This window comes from Varanus komodoensis, unplaced genomic scaffold, assembly GCF_004798865.1.
Source record: "Varanus komodoensis strain SLA01 unplaced genomic scaffold, ASM479886v1 scaffold11, whole genome shotgun sequence".
Classification (NCBI taxonomy): Eukaryota; Metazoa; Chordata; class Lepidosauria; order Squamata; family Varanidae; genus Varanus; species Varanus komodoensis.
The window spans coordinates 9,661,844-9,684,050 of record NW_025335317.1 but is presented as its reverse complement, the minus strand read 5'-3'; the positions used below and the strand labels follow the sequence as shown (position 1 = coordinate 9,684,050).

The 22,207-nt window shown below is 42.2% G+C and overlaps 1 protein-coding gene across 4 annotated transcripts in view; it reads left to right on the top strand.

Annotated features, from left to right (window-relative positions):
• BICC1 (BicC family RNA binding protein 1) overlaps positions 1–22,207 on the top strand; it is an 87,365-nt gene that overhangs the window by 29,648 nt on the left and 35,510 nt on the right. For all 4 annotated transcript variants that reach the window (XM_044420349.1, XM_044420351.1, XM_044420348.1 and 1 more), the window contains exons 3-4: positions 16,704–16,783; positions 21,691–21,849. In XM_044420349.1, the coding sequence (XP_044276284.1) occupies positions 16,704–16,783; positions 21,691–21,849 (239 nt within the window). The remainder of the gene's footprint in view (positions 1–16,703; positions 16,784–21,690; positions 21,850–22,207) is intronic.

Below are 22,207 nucleotides of genomic sequence, written 5' to 3'. Positions count from 1 at the left end.
AGTGGTTTAGATATCAGTGTAGAGGACCACCATGCATTTATTTATACTTTTATTTATTGTGTTCCTTTTCTTTACCACCCAACTGTTGGAAGTTCTCTGGACACCCACATGGTGTGGTCCATTATGCTGAAGTCGTCGTCAGGGGCTCTGCTCAACTGCCCACCAGTTAGACCCCCAGTTAGAGTGGAAAGGGCACAAGGCAGAGCTTTCTTGGTGTCTCCTCAGCCAAGGGATTATGGAATTATGGGCTTGCTTTGCCTCTTAATCTCTTTGTATAGGCGACCTATTGAGAAGGAAGGACTCATTGGAAAAGACCCTGATGCTGGGAATGATTGAAGGCAACAGGAGAAGGGGCCCTAGAGGTTGAGGTGGCTGGATGGGGTCATTGGAGAGGTGGGGGTGGACTTGGGTGGACTCCGGGGGATGGTGGAGGACAGGAGAGCCTGGAGGAACGTTGTCCATGGGGTCGTGAAGAGTCGGGCGCAACTTTGCGACTGAGCAACAACATAGGCTTATCAGTTCAAAGGGACCTCTCATGAGTAGACAGTACATGTTCTACCCACAAAAACCTCAAACTTGGGTTTTATTTCTTAATTCTCATACTGCTGCTTTTCATGTATTTATGAGTGTTTGGGAGGTCCAATGCTCCTGTCGTCAGTGAATTTCTGTGAAAGTATAATGCTGAATGGTGGGCTGACATTGTATAAAATACATATTTCCCAAGTGCCCTGTACTGGTCTATGTGTGAGGCATCTTATTACACTTTAAATGAACTGTCAATTTTAATTGGGTTTTGTATTTGAGTATGGAAAATACTCTGGAAGGGATAAAAAGAGAGATAAAAGGAACACAGTTTAGGGTTACAGCAGGTTTCTTGCATAGAGAAGCTGCAGTGTTCAGTGCCTGGCAACTCTACAGAGTCGCCTTCCTCAAAAGGTACCTTCCAGATGAGTTGAATCTCAGCTCTCCTTATTCCCATAGTAGACTGTTCTGAGCTTGATGAAGTGCCTCAGCTTCTTACCTCAGTTGCTTGTGTCAATATGAAGTCACCACTGACCTCTTCTTGGAAGGCGTCATCCATTCCTGTGATTAGATGGGCAGGGAAGCAGGCTACAGCCTTCTGGTCCCTGTGCTGGTCTTGTAGAGCCCCCTTTCTGAAGGTTCATTTGAGTCCCTTGCAGGAGGTCATCCAGTGACAGAAACAGACTTCACTTTTGAGAAGTCAGTGCTCATGCTGGGAGATCTTATTTTGCTCCTCTATTTGTCTTTCCCACAATAACAAAGTTAGATGGTAGAGTGCCAAACGGATTGGAGCCAAAACAGGCTGTGCCTGGAGCCATTGAGAAAGGAGGTGGTGATATCAACGTGCTTGGATGAGTCTAGCAATATACAGAAGTACAAAACATTTTTTTCCCCTAGAAACCCATATGAGGCACCCCTCTCTCCAAAGCACAACCCAATAAGACCTCCAAGAGCCAAAAAATGTTGAGTATCTGTTGGAAAACCAAAGGCATGGAAGAAAGTCCTCGCAGCTTATAGGGTTATGGAGAAGTGCATAGCTGGCTAGAATTCAGAAAAGTGGGTGAGCATCCATTGCAATGTGGTGTTGCAAGTCCCACTTGGAGAGGGTTACTAATTGCTTATCTAAAAGTAGTACTGAATGCAATGTAAGATGAATTGCATTAAAATTGTTTCTTTTTCATTGTACCAGCCCCAAATACTGGGGGACGGGTAAGTGGTAGACTCTGACCCCTTTTGCTTCACCACCAAAGACTGGTCGCTGGCAGCTAAGGTGCTCCAGAATTCATGGTTCCCATATAACCTTCTGCCCTTGGTTCCAAACTCTGTTAAATTAGTGGATCTCTGCTTCCTCACCAGTTGAACTTCTGTTGGCAACCCATTCTTCAATTAGCATACTAAACATTCTTGCGTGTCTCAGAAGCCTACCAGCTGCCAAAACCAAATTTGAACAGAATTTCAGAAATAAAGAAAAGTTGCCTCTAGTGAATTGGTGTTTCATTGCTAGATTCTTTCCCACTTTTGCTCAAAGTGTCTACAATTAAATATCTAATAAGAGCAAATCAGTGGCTGCAGTTAAACATCTGTCAATACTGGTATGCTTCTAAATGCAGGGCAGCAGTATTGTCATAGAATGACATATCGTTTCGCTTTAGAAATCCATCAAGTACTCCATCTTGATACAAGGGGCATAATGAAAAACAAAATTAAATACCAAGCTAGTTGCCAGGATATTTAAATAGAGGTCATACTGGAAGTTAAATCATGTTTGGTATATTGATGCTTTTTACTGCTTTTCAGCACATCTGTTTCTTGTTCTCTGCTTATATTATTAGTGCCTCCATATTAGAAATACACCCATATCCAGTTATTCTGAGGAAGTGGGCTCCCCTTGAGGATCTATGGCTTTGGCTTATTTTTCATCTTGCTAAATGCATACCTCCCCCCTCACCCCATATTTGAACATGCACGTACATTTCTGCGTGTTCAATTTCCACTTGCCCACAACCTCCCACAGTTATGGATTTGGTGGAGAACCCCCTTCCTTTTTCCCTTTTCTTGAGTGACTAGGGCTGGACAGGCATCGTGGAAGGGTCCATTCCGCCACGTTTCCAGTCCTATTAAAATAGACGTGGAGGGTAAGCCTTAAATCCACCATTTATGTTGTATCGGGCCTCTCTCCTCGTCATATTGCTGCGGCATGAAAGAGAGAAAGAGACTATCTTCAGCCCAGAAATGGTGCTGTTATTTGCAACATCACACTTTGCACAGGGTTCTTTGTGTCAGTGCAGACGAGGCAGGTCAGAGAGAGACGAGGGGTGGCCCAAGGCGCATTTAAGAAGCATTTGAGAAGCAAATGAAAATAGTAATATGAGAGTCAAGTTATCTGAATAAGCATAAATGTGTTGCCTTCACTGGCACTCCAAAACCTGCCTGAAGTAAACTATTTCGGTCATGAATAACAGTGGAGCCACCAGGGAAAATTACTCTGTCCTAGAGGAAAGGACAGATGGGTATGCTTAGTTCAGATGTTGGTTCTGTTGCATAGTCACTGGAATGAACTAGCAATTCCATGGTGCGTGTGTGTGTGTATGAGAAACATTTGAAAGAAAATGAAGGAAGTTCTACTGCTGTGCACAGGCAACCTTACAGAAACTAAAACAGTTTTCTTTTTAACTCTGCTATAGCAGAAAATTTAGTTCAATGTTAAGAGTGGTGTGTATCAAGAAGCCAGAGAATTGTGTATGTCAGGGGTGGCCAGACTGAGGCCCGGGAGCTGCATGTGGCTCTTTGAGTCTGTTTTGCAGCATGCTGCTGCAGGTGCTCACAGGTACCCTCTTGCTCCTCACTGCTACCTGTAGGCACCTATTTGCCACTCTCCACCTGCTGTCACTGCCCATGGGCGCCTGCTTGCAGCTCTCAAACGTCTGGCATTTACTGCATGTGGCTTTTCCTTTGAGCAAGTCTGGCCACCTCTGCTATTATAGAATAGTAGAGGTGGGAGGGTCCATGAAGGCCATCCAGTCCAACCCCCTGCAATGTTTGATTGAAGTAAAACACGCAGAACCCTGAAAGGGTACACTAAAAACCTTGATGAGCCTGATAAAACTTTATTGTGGCTGGTTTTGTTGCAGAAAGAATTGTAAGCAGGCTGTTATAAATCAGAATATACTTTGCAGCATCCATTATCAGTTTGCATTTTGTAAAGATTCAGGGCACTTGTGAATGTCCAAGCAGTGCCTCCAAGTGTTACCTTGTTGTTAATGTATGAATGCATACATAACAATTAAATGCTAAATTCTCTTTCAGGAAAAAAAATACTTGGGACCGAACGGAAATAGCAGCTAGATGTTGTGCAGCATGAGCTTTGTGCAAGCTATCAGTATTGCTAGATGTGAGGGAAAGTATTTTAAGCATGTAAAACTCCTTTTAGAAGGGTCAAATAGTATTTGGCAGAAATTGCATGTAGCAAATGGGTTGATCTAGTAGGTGCCCCACATAGAACTGTTTCCAAGGAGGACTGCAGCATAGCAGGCTGAACTGATGGGAAGGTTGAAGGTACCAGGTGGGCCAAGTTCTTCTTTTCCTGCCAACCCGAGTGGGACAGTCTGGCGAGGACTCCGCCTCATACTTTAGGATTGCCATAAAGTTGTCCCCTGAAGCAGGAGACCCAACTTTTCTCTCTTCCCAGTACTTCATTTTCTTTCGGACAGGTTCTCAATAACATTTTCTAATGTCAGTATATAACTGGCAATATGGTATGTAACGGGTCAAATTCTCCAGATGCACAGTCTATTTTGAACTGGAATACCATGAAATTTTTCCAGTTTCATCATTCTGTTTGTTCAAAACGTAAGTTTGGTAAAAGCTTTCTGTTGTTCCATTGTCATAGGCAAATATTTTTCATAATGATGTTGACATTTTGTTCCTGCTAGCCATTTACCTATTTTTGATGACATTATGGCAGTTGTATCAGATAGAATTTTGGATATAGGAGCTCATTCTTAAAAAACAAAACTCTGACATCCTTTCCCCTTGGATTCAGCACATCTGTGAAGAATCTGAAATTTGGGAATAATTTTGCAAAATTTTGGAGCCAGAACTGTTCATATAAAATTGCCTTCTGCTCCTCCAGGCAGATCTTGTGAGCCTGTTTTCCAACATCTGATTGACTCTGCATTAGTAATTTACCATTCTACCATATACTGAACCAGAAATCATTCCTGTGCCAATTTATTTATTTATTTGGAGTTTTTATATGCCGTCCCATCGCTTAACGCCCCAGGACAGTGTTAATTCTGCTCTAACTGTATAGACGGGAGTAAACTCTTCAGATCATATGCAGAAAATGGTTTTGGACTCTTTCAACGTTGGTCAAATCAACAAAGCCCCAGTTTTCTGCACCCAAAATTAGCATTGGAATCACCTTTGCCTTGAATATGTTTAGAATTGGGCATAATGTCCCAGGAAAAGTGAAACTCAGCAGTCTGTTTAGAGATTGTAAACCAGCATCTGCTTTTAATTCACTTCTCTTTTTTTGTACTGCCCAAGATCCTGTGGCCGAGAAAGTTATGCCAACGTAGCAATAAGAATTTACTTGCTCTTACTTGTTTTCATTTGTAAACCATTTATGCACTTTTTTTCTTTTTGCCAAAAACCATGACTTTGGATTTAGTGTGATCGATGACCAAATCATTTTCTGCACAATAAAAACTAAACCATCTTAATAATATTCTTAAACCAATTAATGATAATAAAATCATAGAATATGTGTAAAGCAGTATATTTACAGATCTATTTAAACTTTTGGACATATGATAGTTCTGCTTACACAAAAAAATTGACTATATCATTTATATAAAACTTAAAAAGAAAAGAGGCTAATATACATCCTTGGCAAACACCTTTATAAGTTGGAATTAACTCTGAAAGAGCATAATTAGAACTTGTCTGGATTCTCAGGTAGGTTTCTGAATAGCAAACTTTATAAAAGTGCAGGAGTCTCTGATCTAGGTTTGAATTTGGCATTTGCTCCTATAACGGTCTCCTGTTTATGGAACCAAAAGCTGCACTAAGGCTGACAAAAGCTGCAAAAAGCTGTCCATTTGTTGTGTGTATTTAGTTATTAGATGATAGAGGATGAAGCAGTTGTCGACCTTTCTGAAATCCTGCCTGTTCTTCAGCAAGCAAGGTGTATTCTTCTGCTCGGTCCTCCACCTTTTTGCAAGAGATATTTAGCATATCTTTTGGCTGGAATATCACTCTGACTGGTCTGCAGTTCTGAGAGTCCTTTTTGTTTCCTTTCTTAAATATTGGATCTATTGTACTTAGGAGTCCAGCCTTTCAAGACACAACCCTTGTTATTTATATGTGTAAAGAGGCTTGTCAAAAGAGAAGCCCACCAATCTACTTTAGACTTTAATAATTCGGGTGCCAAAAATCTTCCTTTGGTGCCTTTCCATTTTTCAATGTTCGTATAAGCAATTTGATCTCACATGGCTCTCACATGGGCAGCTGTGATGAGAGAGTTAATGTCTAAAGCCAAAGAATGCTCAGTTATGTAACTTAAGTGCTTAATCCCTTTTTGATCATGTCTGTCATGATGCAAACACACCACTGGGAAAGGCATTGGAGAATTTTGGCATTCAAGTTTATCATGGGTTTGTGTGTGTGTAGCCATTGCTTTCCGTCACATCTGTGGGGTGGAATGGGACAAATTGGACAGATGTGGTTTTGCTTTTTTGCAGTTAAATATTGGTTTGCATACACATGGACATCACCAGACAGTCAACACAGAAATCAGATAGACTATGTGCTCTGCAGCCAAACATGGAGAAGCTCTATACAGTCAGTAAAAACTAGACCAGGAGCCGTCTGTGGCTCAGATCATGAGCTTCTTGTTGCAAAATTTAGGTTTAAATTGAAGAAAGTAGGGAAAAGCACTAGGCCACTCAGGCATGACCTAAATCATATCCCTGATGAATATACAGTAGAGGTGACAAATAGATTTAAGGAATTAGATCTGATACACAGAGTGCCTGAAGAACTATGGACGAAGGTTTGCAACATTGTACAAGAGATAGCAACTAAAACCATCCCAAAGAAAAAGAAATGCAAGAAAGCAAAATGACTGTCTGAGGAACTTTTACAAATAGCTGAGGAAAGAAGGGAAGCGAAAGGCAAGGGAGAAAGAGAAAGATACAACCAATTGAATGCAGAATTCCAGAGAATAGCTAGAAGAGATAAGAATGCCATCTTAAATGAACAGTGCAAAGAAATAGAAGAAAACAATAGAATAGGGAAGACCAAAGATCTCTTCAAGAAAATTGGAGATATGAAGGGAACGTTTCATGCAAAGATGGGCATGATAAAGGACCAAAATGGCAGGGACCTAACAGAGGCAGAAGAGATTAAGAAGAGGTGGCAAGATTACACAGAGGAGCTATACAAGAAAGAGCTTAACGTCCCTGATAACCACGATGGGGTGGTCACTGGCCTCGAGCCAGACATCCTAGAATGTGAAGTCAAATGGACCTTAGGAATTCTGAGCAACAACAAAGCTAGTGGAGGTGACAGTATTCTAGCTGAGCTATTCAAAATCTTAAAAGACGATGCAGTAAAAGTGCTACACTCAATATGCCAGCAAATTTGGAAAACTCAACAGTGGCCCCAGGATTGGAAAAGGTCAGTTTAGATGGCAAAAGAAGAAGGGGACGGCAGAGGATGAGGTGGCTAGATGGAGTCACTGAAGCAGTCAGCGTGAGCTTAAGTGGACTCTGGGAGATGGTGGATGACAGGAAGGCCTGGAGGAATGTTGTTCATGGGGACCCGATGGGTCGGACACGACTTCGCAACTAACCACAACAAATTGGTATGCAACTTTTAGGAATGTGTTCTAATGTTGTGTGCATTATTGCTTTTCTTAGAGTGCAGGTAACATTTGGTGAGGCCTGTTGCAAAAATGAGAAGGGAAAAATGCAGCATCTTGAATGAAGAAAGCCGTTGTTGTTGTTGTTGCTATTTGGCTGGAATATCATAGTTGACCATATAAAGAAAGTTGGCTTTGTTATCTGAAATGTGTTCCTTGTACATTTGCTGTGTGGGTCTTTTCCACTTTGCAAGCCCAAATTAGCACATGTTTGTGTGTGTATTAGATGTTTTCAATGGCTCCCTGCCTAACAATTTTAGGCCAAGTTAAGTGTGATAAGAGGAGTTATATGATCATCACTTCCTGCACAAGTCCTCGGCCCAAATTACGATGATGATGATGCATTATTAAATGCATGATTGCTAAGCCTGTATTGATTCTTCTGGCACATGCATGCAGGTCATGTTCACACAATGGGGCAGGGGGAATAAACCAAAATGGTTTATTTCACCCTCCACTCACATCCGTCATATGCTGGGGAGAGCAGCATAACTACCCTTAACAATTTGTTGTGTTGTGCAAATCCACCAAGGATGGCTTGTTGCCATGTGCTGTATTGGGGATCTGGGTTTCTTGTTACCCTTCACAAGAAGCCCCTCACCTGATTTGGAGAAGAAACTGCACTGCGGAGTGTAATTTTGCTAATCCTCATTCACCCCCACCCCCAGTACACCTCCTTGACATGTAGATGAAGGAATAAGCGATTCTGGATTCCCCACCACCACCGCCACCACGATCATGGGAACTTGTCCGCACAGGTACTACTGTCTCAAATTAAGGAAAGTTGTTGAATGAGCACAGCTCTTGCATCCATTGTGATAAAAATTAAGATTTCTTCAGGTGCCTTTTAAGCTATGCCAATGCCAGAAATGCCAGAAAAGAAAGGCATTATTTTCTCCAATAAAGCTAAAACATCCTGTCAGTCAAGGTGACAAATAATTGTATGAGGTAGAGCGTGAGCCTTGCAGCATTTTCTGCCAGCAATGGCATGCACTGCAGTTTGTTTATTTAAAAAAAAATACTGACCATATAAAGAAAGCTTGCTTTGTTATCTGAAATGTGTTCCTTTCAGGTTTGCTGTGTGGGTCTTTTCCACTTTGCAAGCCCAAATTAGCACATGTTTGTGTGTGTATTAGATGTTTTCAGTGGCTCCCTGCCTAACAATTTTAGTCCAAGTTAAGTGTGATAAGAGGAGTTATATGATCATCACTTCCTACACAGGTCCTTGACCCAAATTTCTTGAATGCTCTGCAGCTTTCATCTGTGGAAACTTGTCAGCTTCTTAATCCAGTAAGCAGAATGTGTCACTAAAACAGGAATTAATTCAATATTCTGGTAAACTGTGGAGCTTCTGGTGGAATTTCCTTTGTTTAGTGAGGCAGAGGGCCTTGGCAAAAATCCAGATGTATCTCACATTAGGTGTGCAACAGGGCTGCTCAAGAGCTGCTTTCACCTTTGTGCCCAGCTTGTTTCAGGTCTGAGAATTATGGATCTTGCTGCTCTAAATAATAGCTAGTTATACTTTTAGTCAATCTGGCCTATTTTTCCATATATGCCTAGAGGAAGCAGCCTTTCAAATCATTTAAGTCCCAAGTTAATGTTAAGTTAAGCAGAGCATTCATGTTTTGCTCACGCCACACACCAGGGATTTGGTTCCTGCTGTCTCCATAGCAAGGACAATTGAATACCTCGTTGTGTTGCTCCCTCCAATAAATTGTTAAATACTAATAAATCAGTGTGTGGAAAAAGTTTTGCTTTCATGCCTCAGGGCAGCTAGCGTAATTGCTACAGCAGTCCTTGTCATCTGCATTTACTGGGTGATCTTAAATTTGTTGAGCCAAAAAGTAATAAATCTCTTGGAACAAAGATATTAAGCTATTTGGCCGCTAGTTGGATGCAACATTGCCAAAATCCTTTAGAAACTGAACTGAATGTTTGTAATGGAATGCTTCGTAAAGAGCACAATAAGCTTCAATAAGAAGTTGAAGGATATTGTATGTCACAGTTGTGTCCACTTTACCAGCCTTTTCGGCTCAGGGAGGTACATCATGAGATAAATAGTTTGCAATCTTCTTCAAAGCCTAAGTCATGTTCAAATCAGCCCTACTGCATGAGTTTTCTCTGCAAAAGCATCCTCTTTTAAGACCTGGGATTATTATGGCACCTTTTAGTTCTGTCTGCTGTTCACAACTAAAATAAAAGGTCACGGATGACAGCTGCTGTCCACTCCACTCCATGCAGGAGAACATCCGGGTGGGTGTGTCCTGTAATGGTTTCCAAAGCCTCATCATTTAGTATCGTAAGACAATTTAATATTGTTAGGACGCATTTCCCTGCCTCCCAGCAAGTTTTATTCAACTTTTGGAATTAGATCCAATGTCCCCTTCAGTTTTGCACCCACTCTGCACAATTACTAAGCTGTGTTTTGGTAGGAAATGACAACATTGACTGCCAAGATGTTGGCCTTTTTCAATAGCACAATTCATTAGGGCATTGCAATGTTGACCTTCACATCTTCTGTTTGCACTTTAGTGAACAAACCTCACAAAAATCCCACTCAATGTGATAGGTAGTAACTATTTTTTATCAGCTAAAATCAAGGAGGGCTGGGTTCTTGAGGGACCAATCTGTTCCTCAGAGCAGAAATGCTACACAATCCAGGCCGTTCTTCTGTTCATCAGGAAGCTGAATAACATTTCCAAACAAACATCTGCTAAATCGTTGCATACAGTTGCATCAACAGCCTGGAAATCACTCAACTTTTAAACCCCAATCTTGACTTTTTTCTTCTAATGCAAGTAAAACTGCAGGAAACTTTTAACCACAACCCAAGTAAACATTTGATAAGGTTACTGAGGGGCAGATGGACATGTGAGAGTCATTCAGCCTCCAGTCTACAAGGTCATCCTCTTGAACCAAAATATCGGTAAATGTCTTCAAGGGGTGTAGAGGATGGGAGAAGGTTCAGCCCAGTCTTTTTCTTTGAGGGAGGGTCGCAAGTGTGGAGGAATAAGTGAAAGGGTTCATGGTTTATGTCAAGCATATCAAATGTGATGTCTCACCTCTGCTTAACTCAGAAGGATAGTTCTTAGCCCAAACATTGATGGTGCCAATCTCACTTCACCACAAAATTAAGCAACATGAAGTGCAGGTGAGCCTCACTTCTGTATTTGTAGTACTAGCATAGCATAAGAGGGAGGAAATTGTCTGGAGAAAAGATGAAGGTCCAGGCTCAGAGACAGCTCCTTCATCTTGTTCTAGGAGAGGCATGAATTCTCTTTGTGCAGTACTCTGACAGGTGCAGAGAGGAAGTAGTGCCTGCAGACCCATCCTCAGATTTTCGATGTACAAATGATGTCTCTCCCTTTGCTTTTCCCACCAGCTCAAGAGGAAAGGCATCTAAAAGCGCAATCCTTTATTTCAGCTAGACTAGTTTGTGCTATACAGAGTGATTAATACAGAAGCCACGAACAAGAAACATAAAGGGAAAAGCTTCTGCCCATGTGAGAAGCTGATTCCAAAACTGAAGACTTCTTCCTTCCCCAAAAGTCTCGGCTCCACCCTCAAGGAGGTCCATGCTGCTTGAGGGTCAGAGGGCAGTAATGCCAGGCTTTACTTAATTGGTTCACTCACTTGGCTTGACAATGGATTACTGGGTTGATGAACTCACACACCTCCCCCTCAGACACTCCTTGTTCTCTGTTATCTCTCCCTAAACCAGAAGTGGTTTGGTTTTTACCAGCTGTTTAATCTCATTTATTAACCTCAACATTTCAGGAATGCATTCCAGTCCCTTCTCTCCTCCATTACACTTGCTTTTGGAGACTGAACCTTCTGCTTTGGAATAGTGTAGTTTGAGAGACACAAGCCCAATCTCTCTCTATATTGACTCGGTACTGAAATCCCTCTGATGGAGACATGTTGTAAGTCAGACACCACCTTCCCATTTGCTGGTTAATCCTAGTCATCTTGAGAAAAGAATTCTGTTGTATTATTTATGCAAAACAAACAGTCTAGCAGTTACATAGCCGATGTTTGAAGGGTTTGCTCTATGTGTACCAACTTGCTGGTCCTCACAGGAGTTGTGGAAGGAAATTGCTTTCAGGCTGGTGCATGATGGTGAATGTCTTTAGTTTTTCTTGGCATTCTTTCCCATAAAGAACTTGGGGCTTGGCTGGAACACCTTGGAACCCCGGTATTGAGTTGCATCATTCACTACTCCTTAGAATGTCTCTGAATTCAGAGGCTTTCAAGTTTCCTTCGACCAGCAGGATGGGAGGAATAATGGAGGTGATCTTCACTTGCCTGTACTCTGGTTGCTTGTATTTGCACTTGAAAGGCTTTTCAAGCCTGTCTCAGGAGGACACCTTGGAGGAGGAGGGAAGAAGGAGGAGGGGGTCAGACTAGATGGCCTGGGAGACCCCTTTTGACTTGTTCTGTTTCTCTGCTTCTATGATGTGATTCAAGATGGCAAGGTAAGGAGATCACTTAGGTCCCCATGTGCAACATTCTTGTGCATCTGAAAACAGTAACTAGTTCAAGTAGGGTTGCCTCAGTGGATCCATGTTCATTTTGCTGAAAATATGCTGGGGTTTAAGAGTTCCTGATTTGTTCTGTATCTGATCTTTTATGAGAGAGCAGCTTGACATTATTTTGAGCAATGGGAATTTTTGGCTATGTCTCTTCTCATTCCCCGCACCCCGAAATAAATGAATTTAGCTTTAAATCATTTGACACACAGATATGCCTCTTGGACCAATGCAGCTTTTAAATTCTGGTTATTTTTTTTCCAACTTCTGTATTGTACCGGCGTCTCTAACATGCAAAGTTTTGACTAAATGCTTTCCACAGACACAGTCAAAAGGAAAAGGGGTCTATTTTTCATATTTTGATTGTGAACATATTAAATATACATAGGCTCATAATAAAGAAAGGCTTTCTTTAATCTGGTAGAACCTTATATACAATCATAGTGTTGGATTTTATCAGGATCTTTTTCTCCCTTCAGCAAATGCTTCAGTTCTAGTTCCTCAATGTAAAAATCCTTTGGCTTCCCCTGCCAAGGTTCAGCTGGCCCGTTTACCTCCTACCACCAGGCAGGCACAGTGTAGCATCTCAGTAAAGTTTCCCTGTGCCTGGAATGAACAGATTGTCATAACAAAGGAAAAACCTCAAAACAGATCTCACCTTCCCTTTCCCAACAAACAAAATACCCAGAAGATTTCAACCAAAGTAGAAAAAGCACACCACCCTCATTCCTTTGACATTAGTATGTTTTGGGAAAGAGATTTCAGGCTAAATGGCCTAAATATCTTGTTCCTACTAAATGCGTAAAACATAGCAATAACCAAGCCTTAAAAACTGTTGTGTTTTTTAGATGTTGTATTGGAATTCACCAAAGCAGCTCGCAACTTTCATAGAGCAGAGTTGCATTATACACCTTTGCAATATAAACAAAGGAAAGAACAATATTAACCTTGGGCTATTGTGACGGGAATGAGCCCAGTTTCCAACAAAGTAGTGCTGTGAAAGTGTCTGCTTTCAGTTAATTGTAGCTTGTGTTGTCCAAACTCAACACAACTGCAGCTAATTTTAACTATGATATGTTTGAAATAAGTCAACTTCAAATTGTGATAGATAAAGCTGGCTTGGATCAACAAACTGTAGCCTGGATCAATCACAATTTAAACTCCTTTATACAGTGGTACCTTGGCTCACGAACTTAATCCATTCCACAACTCTGGTTGTGACCCAAATTGGTTGTGACCCAAGTCAAGTTTCCCCATAAGATTCAATGTAAATAAGGTTAATCCATTCTGTAACTATTTTTTTAAATCAGAAATTTTGAAACAAGGTGACAAAGAACAACAAAGTAACACAGTACTGTACAGTACAGTGGAGAACACTAACCTAGGTGGTGGGGGGAGGTTATTGTTGAGGGCGAGTTCCCTTCCATAAGGACATTGGGAAGATCTCTTTCAGTGGTTTCCTCTCTCCTTTGTCCCTTAGCTGCAGGGTCGATTTTGGTGAAAAATCCGTCTATAGTCACTTTTTTTTCCTGTTCTGCATAACCCTCCAGAAATGAGAGACCACGTTATCATTCATCAGATTCAACACTCTGTTCATTACAGTTATGTTGGGGTGGGTGGTGCTTCTCAAAGAAATCCTGGCATGGGCGCACTCCTGCAGGAAAGTTGGGTGCAATCTCAGCCATCTCTCCCCCGCCACAACCAGCACGATCGCGGCCATCTCCCCCCTCCCCCACCAACCAGCAGGATCGCGGCCATCTCCCCACCCCACCCCCACCAACCAGCACGATCGCGGCCATCTCCCCCCCCCACCCCCACCAACCAGCACGATCGCGGCCATCTCCCCACGCCCCCGAGTAGGGAGATGGCCATGATTGCAGTTGCGTTTGTGCAGGGAAAGATGGGTGCAGCACAGCACAACTGCAATCAAGCATGTGTTCCCTGCACGAACATGACTGCTATCATGGCCATCTCCCCACTCGGGGTGGGGGGGAAGATGGCCGCAATTGTGCCGGTTGCAGGGGGGGAGATGGTCGAGATTGCACCCATCTTTCCTGCAGGAGCGTGCCCATGATCACACACGTCTTCCCTGCACTTACGCAACTGCGCTTGTGGCCATCTCCTGTGATCTTGGTCGCCACCCAAAGCAGAGCTCATGACCCAAGTAAAAATTTTCATGAAATTTTTGTTCATGACCCGATTTGGTTGTGAACCAAGGTGTTCGTGAGCTGAGGTACCTCTGTAATTATAACTGTGATAAATTAAACTATGGTGAGCTTAAATTGGAAGCAAAAGCTTCTGATCTCTTTGCAGCCACACATGGACAAGCAAGAAAGGAAGGAAGAGGTGTAAGCAAGCCTGATGTGCGATTATTTTTGTTTGTATCCTAACAAACTATAGTTTGTTTAATGTCCCAGTGTGCTGAGTGTGCTACTTCAGAATCTGGCAGTAAGAAATGTCTTTGTCTTGATGTTCCAATTTGATCGTAGTGTTTTTTAAAACACCACCTTTTGCTTTGGAAGACAGTATTGCACATTCTCTAAAGCAGAGGTGTCCCTTTTCATGTTTTGGCCAACAGCTTTCATCTTTGACTGCCAAGGCCAGTAGTGTGGGATCATGGGAGTTGTATGTCAACCTGTTTTGAAGGGCCAGAGGGCTGTTGCTTTACAGCAACCCATGGCTGCTGTAAAGCATTTAATGAAAATGTTGGGAGAAATATCTCTGGCTACATTTGGTGACTGTGAGTAAAGCAGCCTCGTATGATTTCCCAGTGTTTTTACAAATGCCATGTTGCCTTGAGAGTTGCTCAGCCTTCAGGTGGCGGGGGAAGCTTTTTAGTTGTGCAGGTAATTTTCCAGGCATCTTCCAGCCCTTGGAGTGCTTCACCTTTCCTACTATTTTACTTCCAGGAGAAAGGACTATGATCTGCTGCACCAGAGACTCTTCTCAAAAACCTATTTACTCCAGGGGCAATACTAGGCAGTCTGAGTTCATATCAGAATGTAGCTAGCTTTATGAAAATAAAACTGTAACTCTGCTGGCAACATATGGAAACACCAGATGGTGCCACTATCCTGTCTTTATAGTTGTTCCATTTTTCTGTCAGCTGAGGTTTGTTAGTGCCATGTCCTTTTAACAAGGCAAAAATCTGCCAGGAGAAGTTTGACTGCAGAAGCTCCACCAGGGGATGGCTGCCTGTTTTCTTCTGTTCATGTGTGGCGTGACAACCAACAGCATACATTTTCAGTGTAGCCCAAAAGCTGCCAAGAAAACATTTTTAAAAGTGCCAATTACACAATGTTTCCATTGGGGAAACATGACTGATTTTTCATAAGGTTGATTCTATTTACCAGACCACATCTAGACAATACATTTTAAAACACTGTCAGAAATTCCTGATAGAACACATTAGCGTAAGAAGGCAAAATTCAGAGAAAATGGTCTGTTGTTTGGGTCTTATTGGTCCCTTGCTTCGTTCAGCCATCCTACCAAATAGAATTAAGCACTGAATGCAGCACTTAAATATAACCTTGAGCTAATCTGAAAGGCTAGCTTATGTAATAGCCTTATTGTTAGGATGCATTTGATAGCCGTATTTACAGGATCATAAATAAATGTGGATGACAATTGCAATGTTCTCCTTGACTTTCAGACCAGAACTGTAGGGAAAGCTGGAAGAGTGGCAGCACAAAATTTAAACAAAATGTGCTTTGTAACTACACAGGGCAAAAGTATTTTTTTCTGTATAGTTATGGTGCTGCTGCTTAATGGCTACATGTTTCTGACATCATTTTCTACCTCTTCTGGGCTTACAGTATCCCTGTTCCTGACTCTGTTATCAGGTAATACCTTCAGAAGAAGGTGACCATATCCTGAAGGACATTCCTGCTCTTATCTCTACTGTAGCCAGAGTTAGCATTTAATTTCCATTTTTCAGTGAGTCATATGATAGACATCAGGATATAATATATTTTATATCTTGAACAGGCTTATAAAAGCTACTTTCTTGGTTGCCTGTAGCAAGGAGGAATTGTCTCTGGACCATTAGGCGTGGAAACTCTTTTTAAGGCACCTTGAGTAGTGTAGTTGCTAGAGAGAGAGAGAGAGAGCGCGTGCGCACGTAAAATTCAAATAAATAAATATTTTGATATATTAGTGTGTTTTCTTCTCTTGTCACAAATTACTAACACATGTGGACAGGAGACATTGTTGTGTTCTCATAACCTTTCTAGATATTTTAAAGACCAGCTGTGAGTTTATTTGTTAACCTCCTTGTTCAAGAAAATAATTTCACATGGCTTATCGTGAACATTTCTGTGATAATACACTGGACCTGTTGTGCTTGGCAGTAGGCAGTTTAACATTCCCAAATTGTTAATATGTAACCTAGACATTCTGATTAATTAAAGTGGAGTCCCATAACTGACTGTCACATTCTGTGATAAATTATAGCTTGAAAGCTTTGGGAGTATATTTGTTGTATAGTCAGAAGCAAACAAATTCATTATCAAACTATCACACTGCAGAAGCTTTGGGGGAATTCTCTAGATAAACTCAACTGTATGTTTATTTTGCTTAAGTTGTATAACTTATAAAATAACATATATTAGCAGCAAGATATTACCTAAGGCAGGGTATTTGCTTGGGTTAGAAAGAAAGAGTAACATGTTGGATTATTTATATAGCCCATTTAACAAAGTAATTTTTGTGTGTGTTTTATTTTCAAGATCCCCATATTAAAGTCTCTGGAAAGAAAGAAAACGTTAAAGAAGCTAAAGAAAAGATCATGTCTGTCTTGGACACAAAAGTAAGATGAAAATCAACAACTCAGCTTTTCTTTGGAATTTCAGGTCTTGGGCTTCTGATTTTCGAGACTCAACAGTGCTGAATTCATCAGCATTTTAAAGTTACCAAACCTTCTAACATTACATTAAAAAGCAAACACTTTTGCTGAAATGTAGTATCTACATGGATTATACAAGCAGCAGTTACTTCTGTGGTAAACTTGATCTACTTGCAAGTAGTTTCTAGTAGTTCAGCTTTGAATTCTATAAAATGAGGCAATAATAGCCCCAACAGGAATGCTGAAAATTCTTTTAGAGAACTTGGAGTTTTGTACTGTAATATTTTCATTTTTAACAAAGCAGTCTGATCTTGCTAAGTACTTCTTTAAGCTACATAGGTGCAAGCAGCTGACCTAATGCACAATTAACCAGAAGCCATCATGTGAGAGCTTCAGTGCAGGGTCTCTTGTTGCTGTGGCAGATCCAGTTTGGATGTTCAGTTCATATCGTGGGTGCAGTGTAGCATGTTATCCATAAGCTCATCGAAGGTGGGTTATTCAGGTGTTTAACAAGCCCCACCAGAAGCGATGGGCTCTTTTCGGGTTGCAGGCGGATTAACTGCCCAAACAAACCAGGTTCACACTTCATTGCAAGCAATGGTGTGCCTCCCATGGGGATTGAAATAGTCAAAATGGCACCCACCATGACCATGAAAAGTTCAGGCAAGAAATGCACCAGCAGTGGCTTCCTGTCACATGTGACCCGGGACACTGTCTGCACTGCACTAGTGCTCCATTCTAGGGTTAGCTGAATGGCTCAAGTTTCAAACAGTCCCTGCCACCTGAGTATGGATGACACAACAATCCATGTCAACCTGCCACGCAGGGCTGAATGTTCAAAATGGCCGCCTGCACGGACTGCAGCCTGCCCCAGTGGAGTGTGTGGGGTGTCCCAGTTTTAATACAGCAGCAACAGGTTCACATGTCATGTTAACCCCTCCTGGCAAAAAGTCACAGTGGGAGGGTTGTTGCCCAAACGGCCTGCATTATACCTGACAGATGAGCAGGATTGTTTTACCCCTCCTTCCTTCCTGGTCCATCTGTAGGTATCCTGTGGACTCCATGGCAGGGCTGACTTTTCTGCTTCCTCCCCGGCTATGATTGCAAGCCCCTTTTCCTTTGCCCCAGTGTTGCCCCTCTTTGATCTCTTGCTTTTTCCAAAGATCATGATCTCTAATTTTATACCCAGTTTTTGCTGGCTGTATCCTAGTGAAACTGCCCAAGCAGCACCATGGAGGGGTAGACACTCGTTGGCAGAAGGCTTTTATCTTCTGCTCTTTCAGTGGAACCTCATGCGCTCAGGCTTCTGACAGCTTTCTCAGTGCAAAACGTTGGCCACTTCCCAATGCAGCTGAGGATGCTGAGGGACCACAGTCAATTTCAATTCCGTCTTAAAAAGGCCATGCTCTGCCCCAACACAAGTTGAAGCTAATTATGCCCAATGAAGTACTGCATGTTTGCTTGATCTGTGTTTCCCACCTTTGTGAAATACGGTAAGTATCTGGGGTCTGTAAAGATATTACCTGGTTTGGGATGTGAAGGAGTATAATTTGCATTCAGAAGGGATGGATACTTTAAATTCAGTAGAGTGGTGGTGGACTGTCTCTCACTGGAGACATTCAAGGTGAAACCGGACAGCCCTCTGAGTGGGATGGTGTAAACTGGTGTCCTGCAACAGCAGGGGTTGGACCTGATGGCCTTCTTGGCCCCTTCAACTCTACTATTCTGTGATTCTCTGGATGTAAAATGCAGACCAGTTTATAAAAACTATAACAACATACTGACTATAAAACAAATTCTGAAAGTTTTCACCTTAGAAAATTAGCAAAATGCCTTGTGGATGAAAATGGATAAAGCCACTTTTATTCTCGTTTCCTGTTTTGTTCCTGCTACTTCTAATTCCTCACTACACTTGAGTTGCTACCAAAATGGCTTGGATGAAGATGATTCCAGATATTTTGGTAGCTTAAGACAGAAATCCAAATTTCATGTTTCCCTAGCTGGAAGAATAAAGACTTAGACACATGTATAATTGCCGGGTACCTGAAAATCTTTCTTCTACTTCTCCCATAATAGTACGGCTGGCTGTTCCACCACAGTCTTCAGTCTTGAATACTTGAACACTTCTGTTGTCTTTATGGTTATCTATTCATGACAAGGTCCAGTGGGGAATCTTATAGTTAACATTATTTGGTTTAAAAGTGTAAACCCAGATGTTAGAAAATATATTAGTTCACATAAAGTAGGATACTCACAGAATCACCGGGAAAGTATTTGGAGAGGCAGAACTTCATTTCTGCTACTACATGAGATCTACACAACACATATCTGAGTCCTAAATATCAACTGAATATTAAATGGTTAATAATGGTTACTATGTGGAACAATATTTAATCAGTAGCAACAGAATTCATAACATACATACAATGCTTGACTATAGCCTCCTTCAACCCATCATTCGCAGCCAGAGCATGTGAATGGTGGTTCCTACCACATCTGGTGGGCACAAGTTTTGGAAAGGCTCAAGCAGTTATGCAAATATCATTCAAGCAAATAGGAGCCAGATGCGGTGTATTTTATAAAACACAGGGTTGATTATACCTGGAACAAATTCCTTACCTTGAAAATGTGTCTTTATTTCAGCCTGGTTTGGCTGGACTTTAAAAAAAAAAAAATGGATTTGCTGTTGGCTATACCAGTGGCTTTGTTTGTTTGAAAAAAGGGAGTGCTCTTTTTGAAGTTATTTTGGTCAATAGAAGTGGTTCTGATATAATTTACAACTCTAATATTTGCTTAAGACACAATCCAGAATTTCAAGAACTTTGTGGCCAATGTGGGAGAGCATTTGGCTGAATGAGGGTGCAGAGGAGCTCAAAAGTGGTGTTTGTTGTGGGTCCGGGGCACATCAGTTTGAAGAAGAGGTGCTACCTAGCCCAGGGAAAGGTTATGCTGCCTCCTGGGACCTGGCTGTGTTTCTGGAGAAGGTAGGGCCTGCCACAGTGTCCCTGGAAGATGTCCTTACATGGAGAAGGCAGAATCTCATTTTTGCACAGGCCACACCAAAAGCAAGTCAAACTAGGGTCAAGCTTTTCCTGGCTTCAAAGTAAGTAGTGGAGGAACTTAAAGTTGTCCAGTTTCCAGTGTTGTTGCAGTCACAGGAGCATCAAAGAAGAAGTAGCTATCATGTGGAGTATCATTTCCCAACCTGGTGCTTTCCTGGTGCTTTAGACTACAACTTGCAGGATTCCTGACCTTGATGGCTAGGGCTGATGGGAGCTGAAGTTCGAAATATCTGGAGAGCAGCAAGCTGGGGAAGGCTGATTTGCAGGGCTGAGAGGGAAAGCAATGCTGGGAGAGAGGAGTTTAAGGCCTGTCTAGTCCAGGCTTGTAAATTAGACGCCAAAGTGATTAGTTCAGGTGTGTAAATTAGACCCCCTGCAAAGGAATAATTCTATTCAACAACCTTTTCCTCCTAAGAGGGGCAAGTGGTGGATGAACCAAAGCTCTATGACCCTGTTCGCAAGCTCCTTTTCTACAAACCAGGCTCGTAAAATGTTTTGCAGGCTAGAAAGGCACTGAGTGATAAAGAGGCATGAAGTTGCCCTGGCCTTCTCCACCAGCTCACTTGCTTCCTGTGCTAACCTTGCAGGACAATACTTTCTGTGCTTGCAGCTCAGAAGCACCATGGAGCCGCAGTGGAGAAATCTGTGTGCTCCTAGCTCACTTTATTTCTATGCTCGATGTGCCAGAAGGATTGCTGTATCCCTCCACTATTGCCCCACTACATCTCCGGGTGGGACATGAAAGTGAAGTCCCAGCCTGTCCACCCAGCATAGACATCAAGCAGCCCGTCTGCAGCCCCATAGGATTGCTCTGTCCTTTTGCCATGGGCCCACAAGCCACCGTGTTTCTGTGCTTGATGCAGAGGAAAGGAGCTTTGCTCAGATGTACAAAGGCTTGGTGGAAGAGGGTTGGATCATTCTGTCCCTCCTCCAACCACTTGCTATGTCGCCATGATACCTTCCGCTGCAGCCAGCGTGGAGACAAGGCAAGTGGTTGGAGGAGGGACAGAGAAATCCATCCCGTCCCTGCCAGACCAGGATGAAGGTGGTCCACGGGGCCTGCTCACAGCCCTACTCCAGTAACCAGGGGAAAAAGACATAGTGTTGACATGACAGGGTACTCACAAATGGAATCTGAAAATAATGGCCGCCTTCTGTTCGTACCAGACATATTCCAGGGTGTGCTGCCTTTGCACCCAGAGGCTCAGTTTAGCATCTCTTTTTCAGTGAACAGTAGCTCTAAGGCCATCTGTGGCATCTAAGGCAGCATCATGGGGGCAAGAGCCCAAAACACACTGTCAGGAAGAACTGTGAGAAGTGATAATGGGCCATCATGCAATTTGAAAGCTTATTCAGAAGTCCACCATCTTTCAAAGGACTGCATAACCTTAAAAAATAAGATTTCCTATATTTATACGCAACACAAGTACTTAAGTATTTGATAATGAATACAGAAAATATTCACTGATTCTCCAACACAGAAGTCTTTATTTGTTCAATTGGAGATACCCATACAGGGAAAAAATGCATTTCATTAAATCACCATTTATTTTGTCATGACCATTCTTCCTTCACAAAATATCTACCAAAATACACAGGGAGAAATGTTCAGAAAAAAATTGTCAACAGTAGAATGGTGTTCAGAATTGGAAATGGAAACTAGAACTTCATCCCTTGTTCCATGCAAGCCGTTATTTCATGAATCTCATTCTGTCTTTCCCACCCACTGCATCTCTTTTTCAGCGTTTCTGTTGTGTGTGTCTTTATGGGAAGAATTCAATAAAGGAAAATTCTTTTTTTTTTTTTCAGAGTAATCGAGTCACCCTGAAGATGGATGTATCTCATACAGAACATTCTCATGTGATCGGCAAAGGAGGAAATAATATTAAAAAGGTGATGGAGGAAACTTGCTGTCACATCCACTTTCCAGACTCGAATCGAAATAACCAAGCAGAAAAAAGCAATCAGGTGAGTCTTCTCTAAAATTGTGTTTAGCCGTAATATCCCTGTGCTTAGGCACTGGCATAGAACAGCGCATGGGGAGGGAGGCCGGGTATATTTGCATTAGCACGGCTTCCCCTCCATCCCAGTCATGTTGATGGCACATCCTGAAGCAAAGAGGCAACTCTGTGCAGGGATTCCCAGCATTCTGCATCACGGAGGGAGCCTGTGCTAGAAGGAACCTCTTCTTCAGATGTTCAGCCCCAACCTAAGGGGGCCTGAAAGGAAGTACAGTTGATAGATGCTGACTGTCCCTCCTGCTTGAGTATTATGAGGCAGGATTGGCCCATGGATATCTTAGAACTCTTATGCTTTTGAGCAGAGA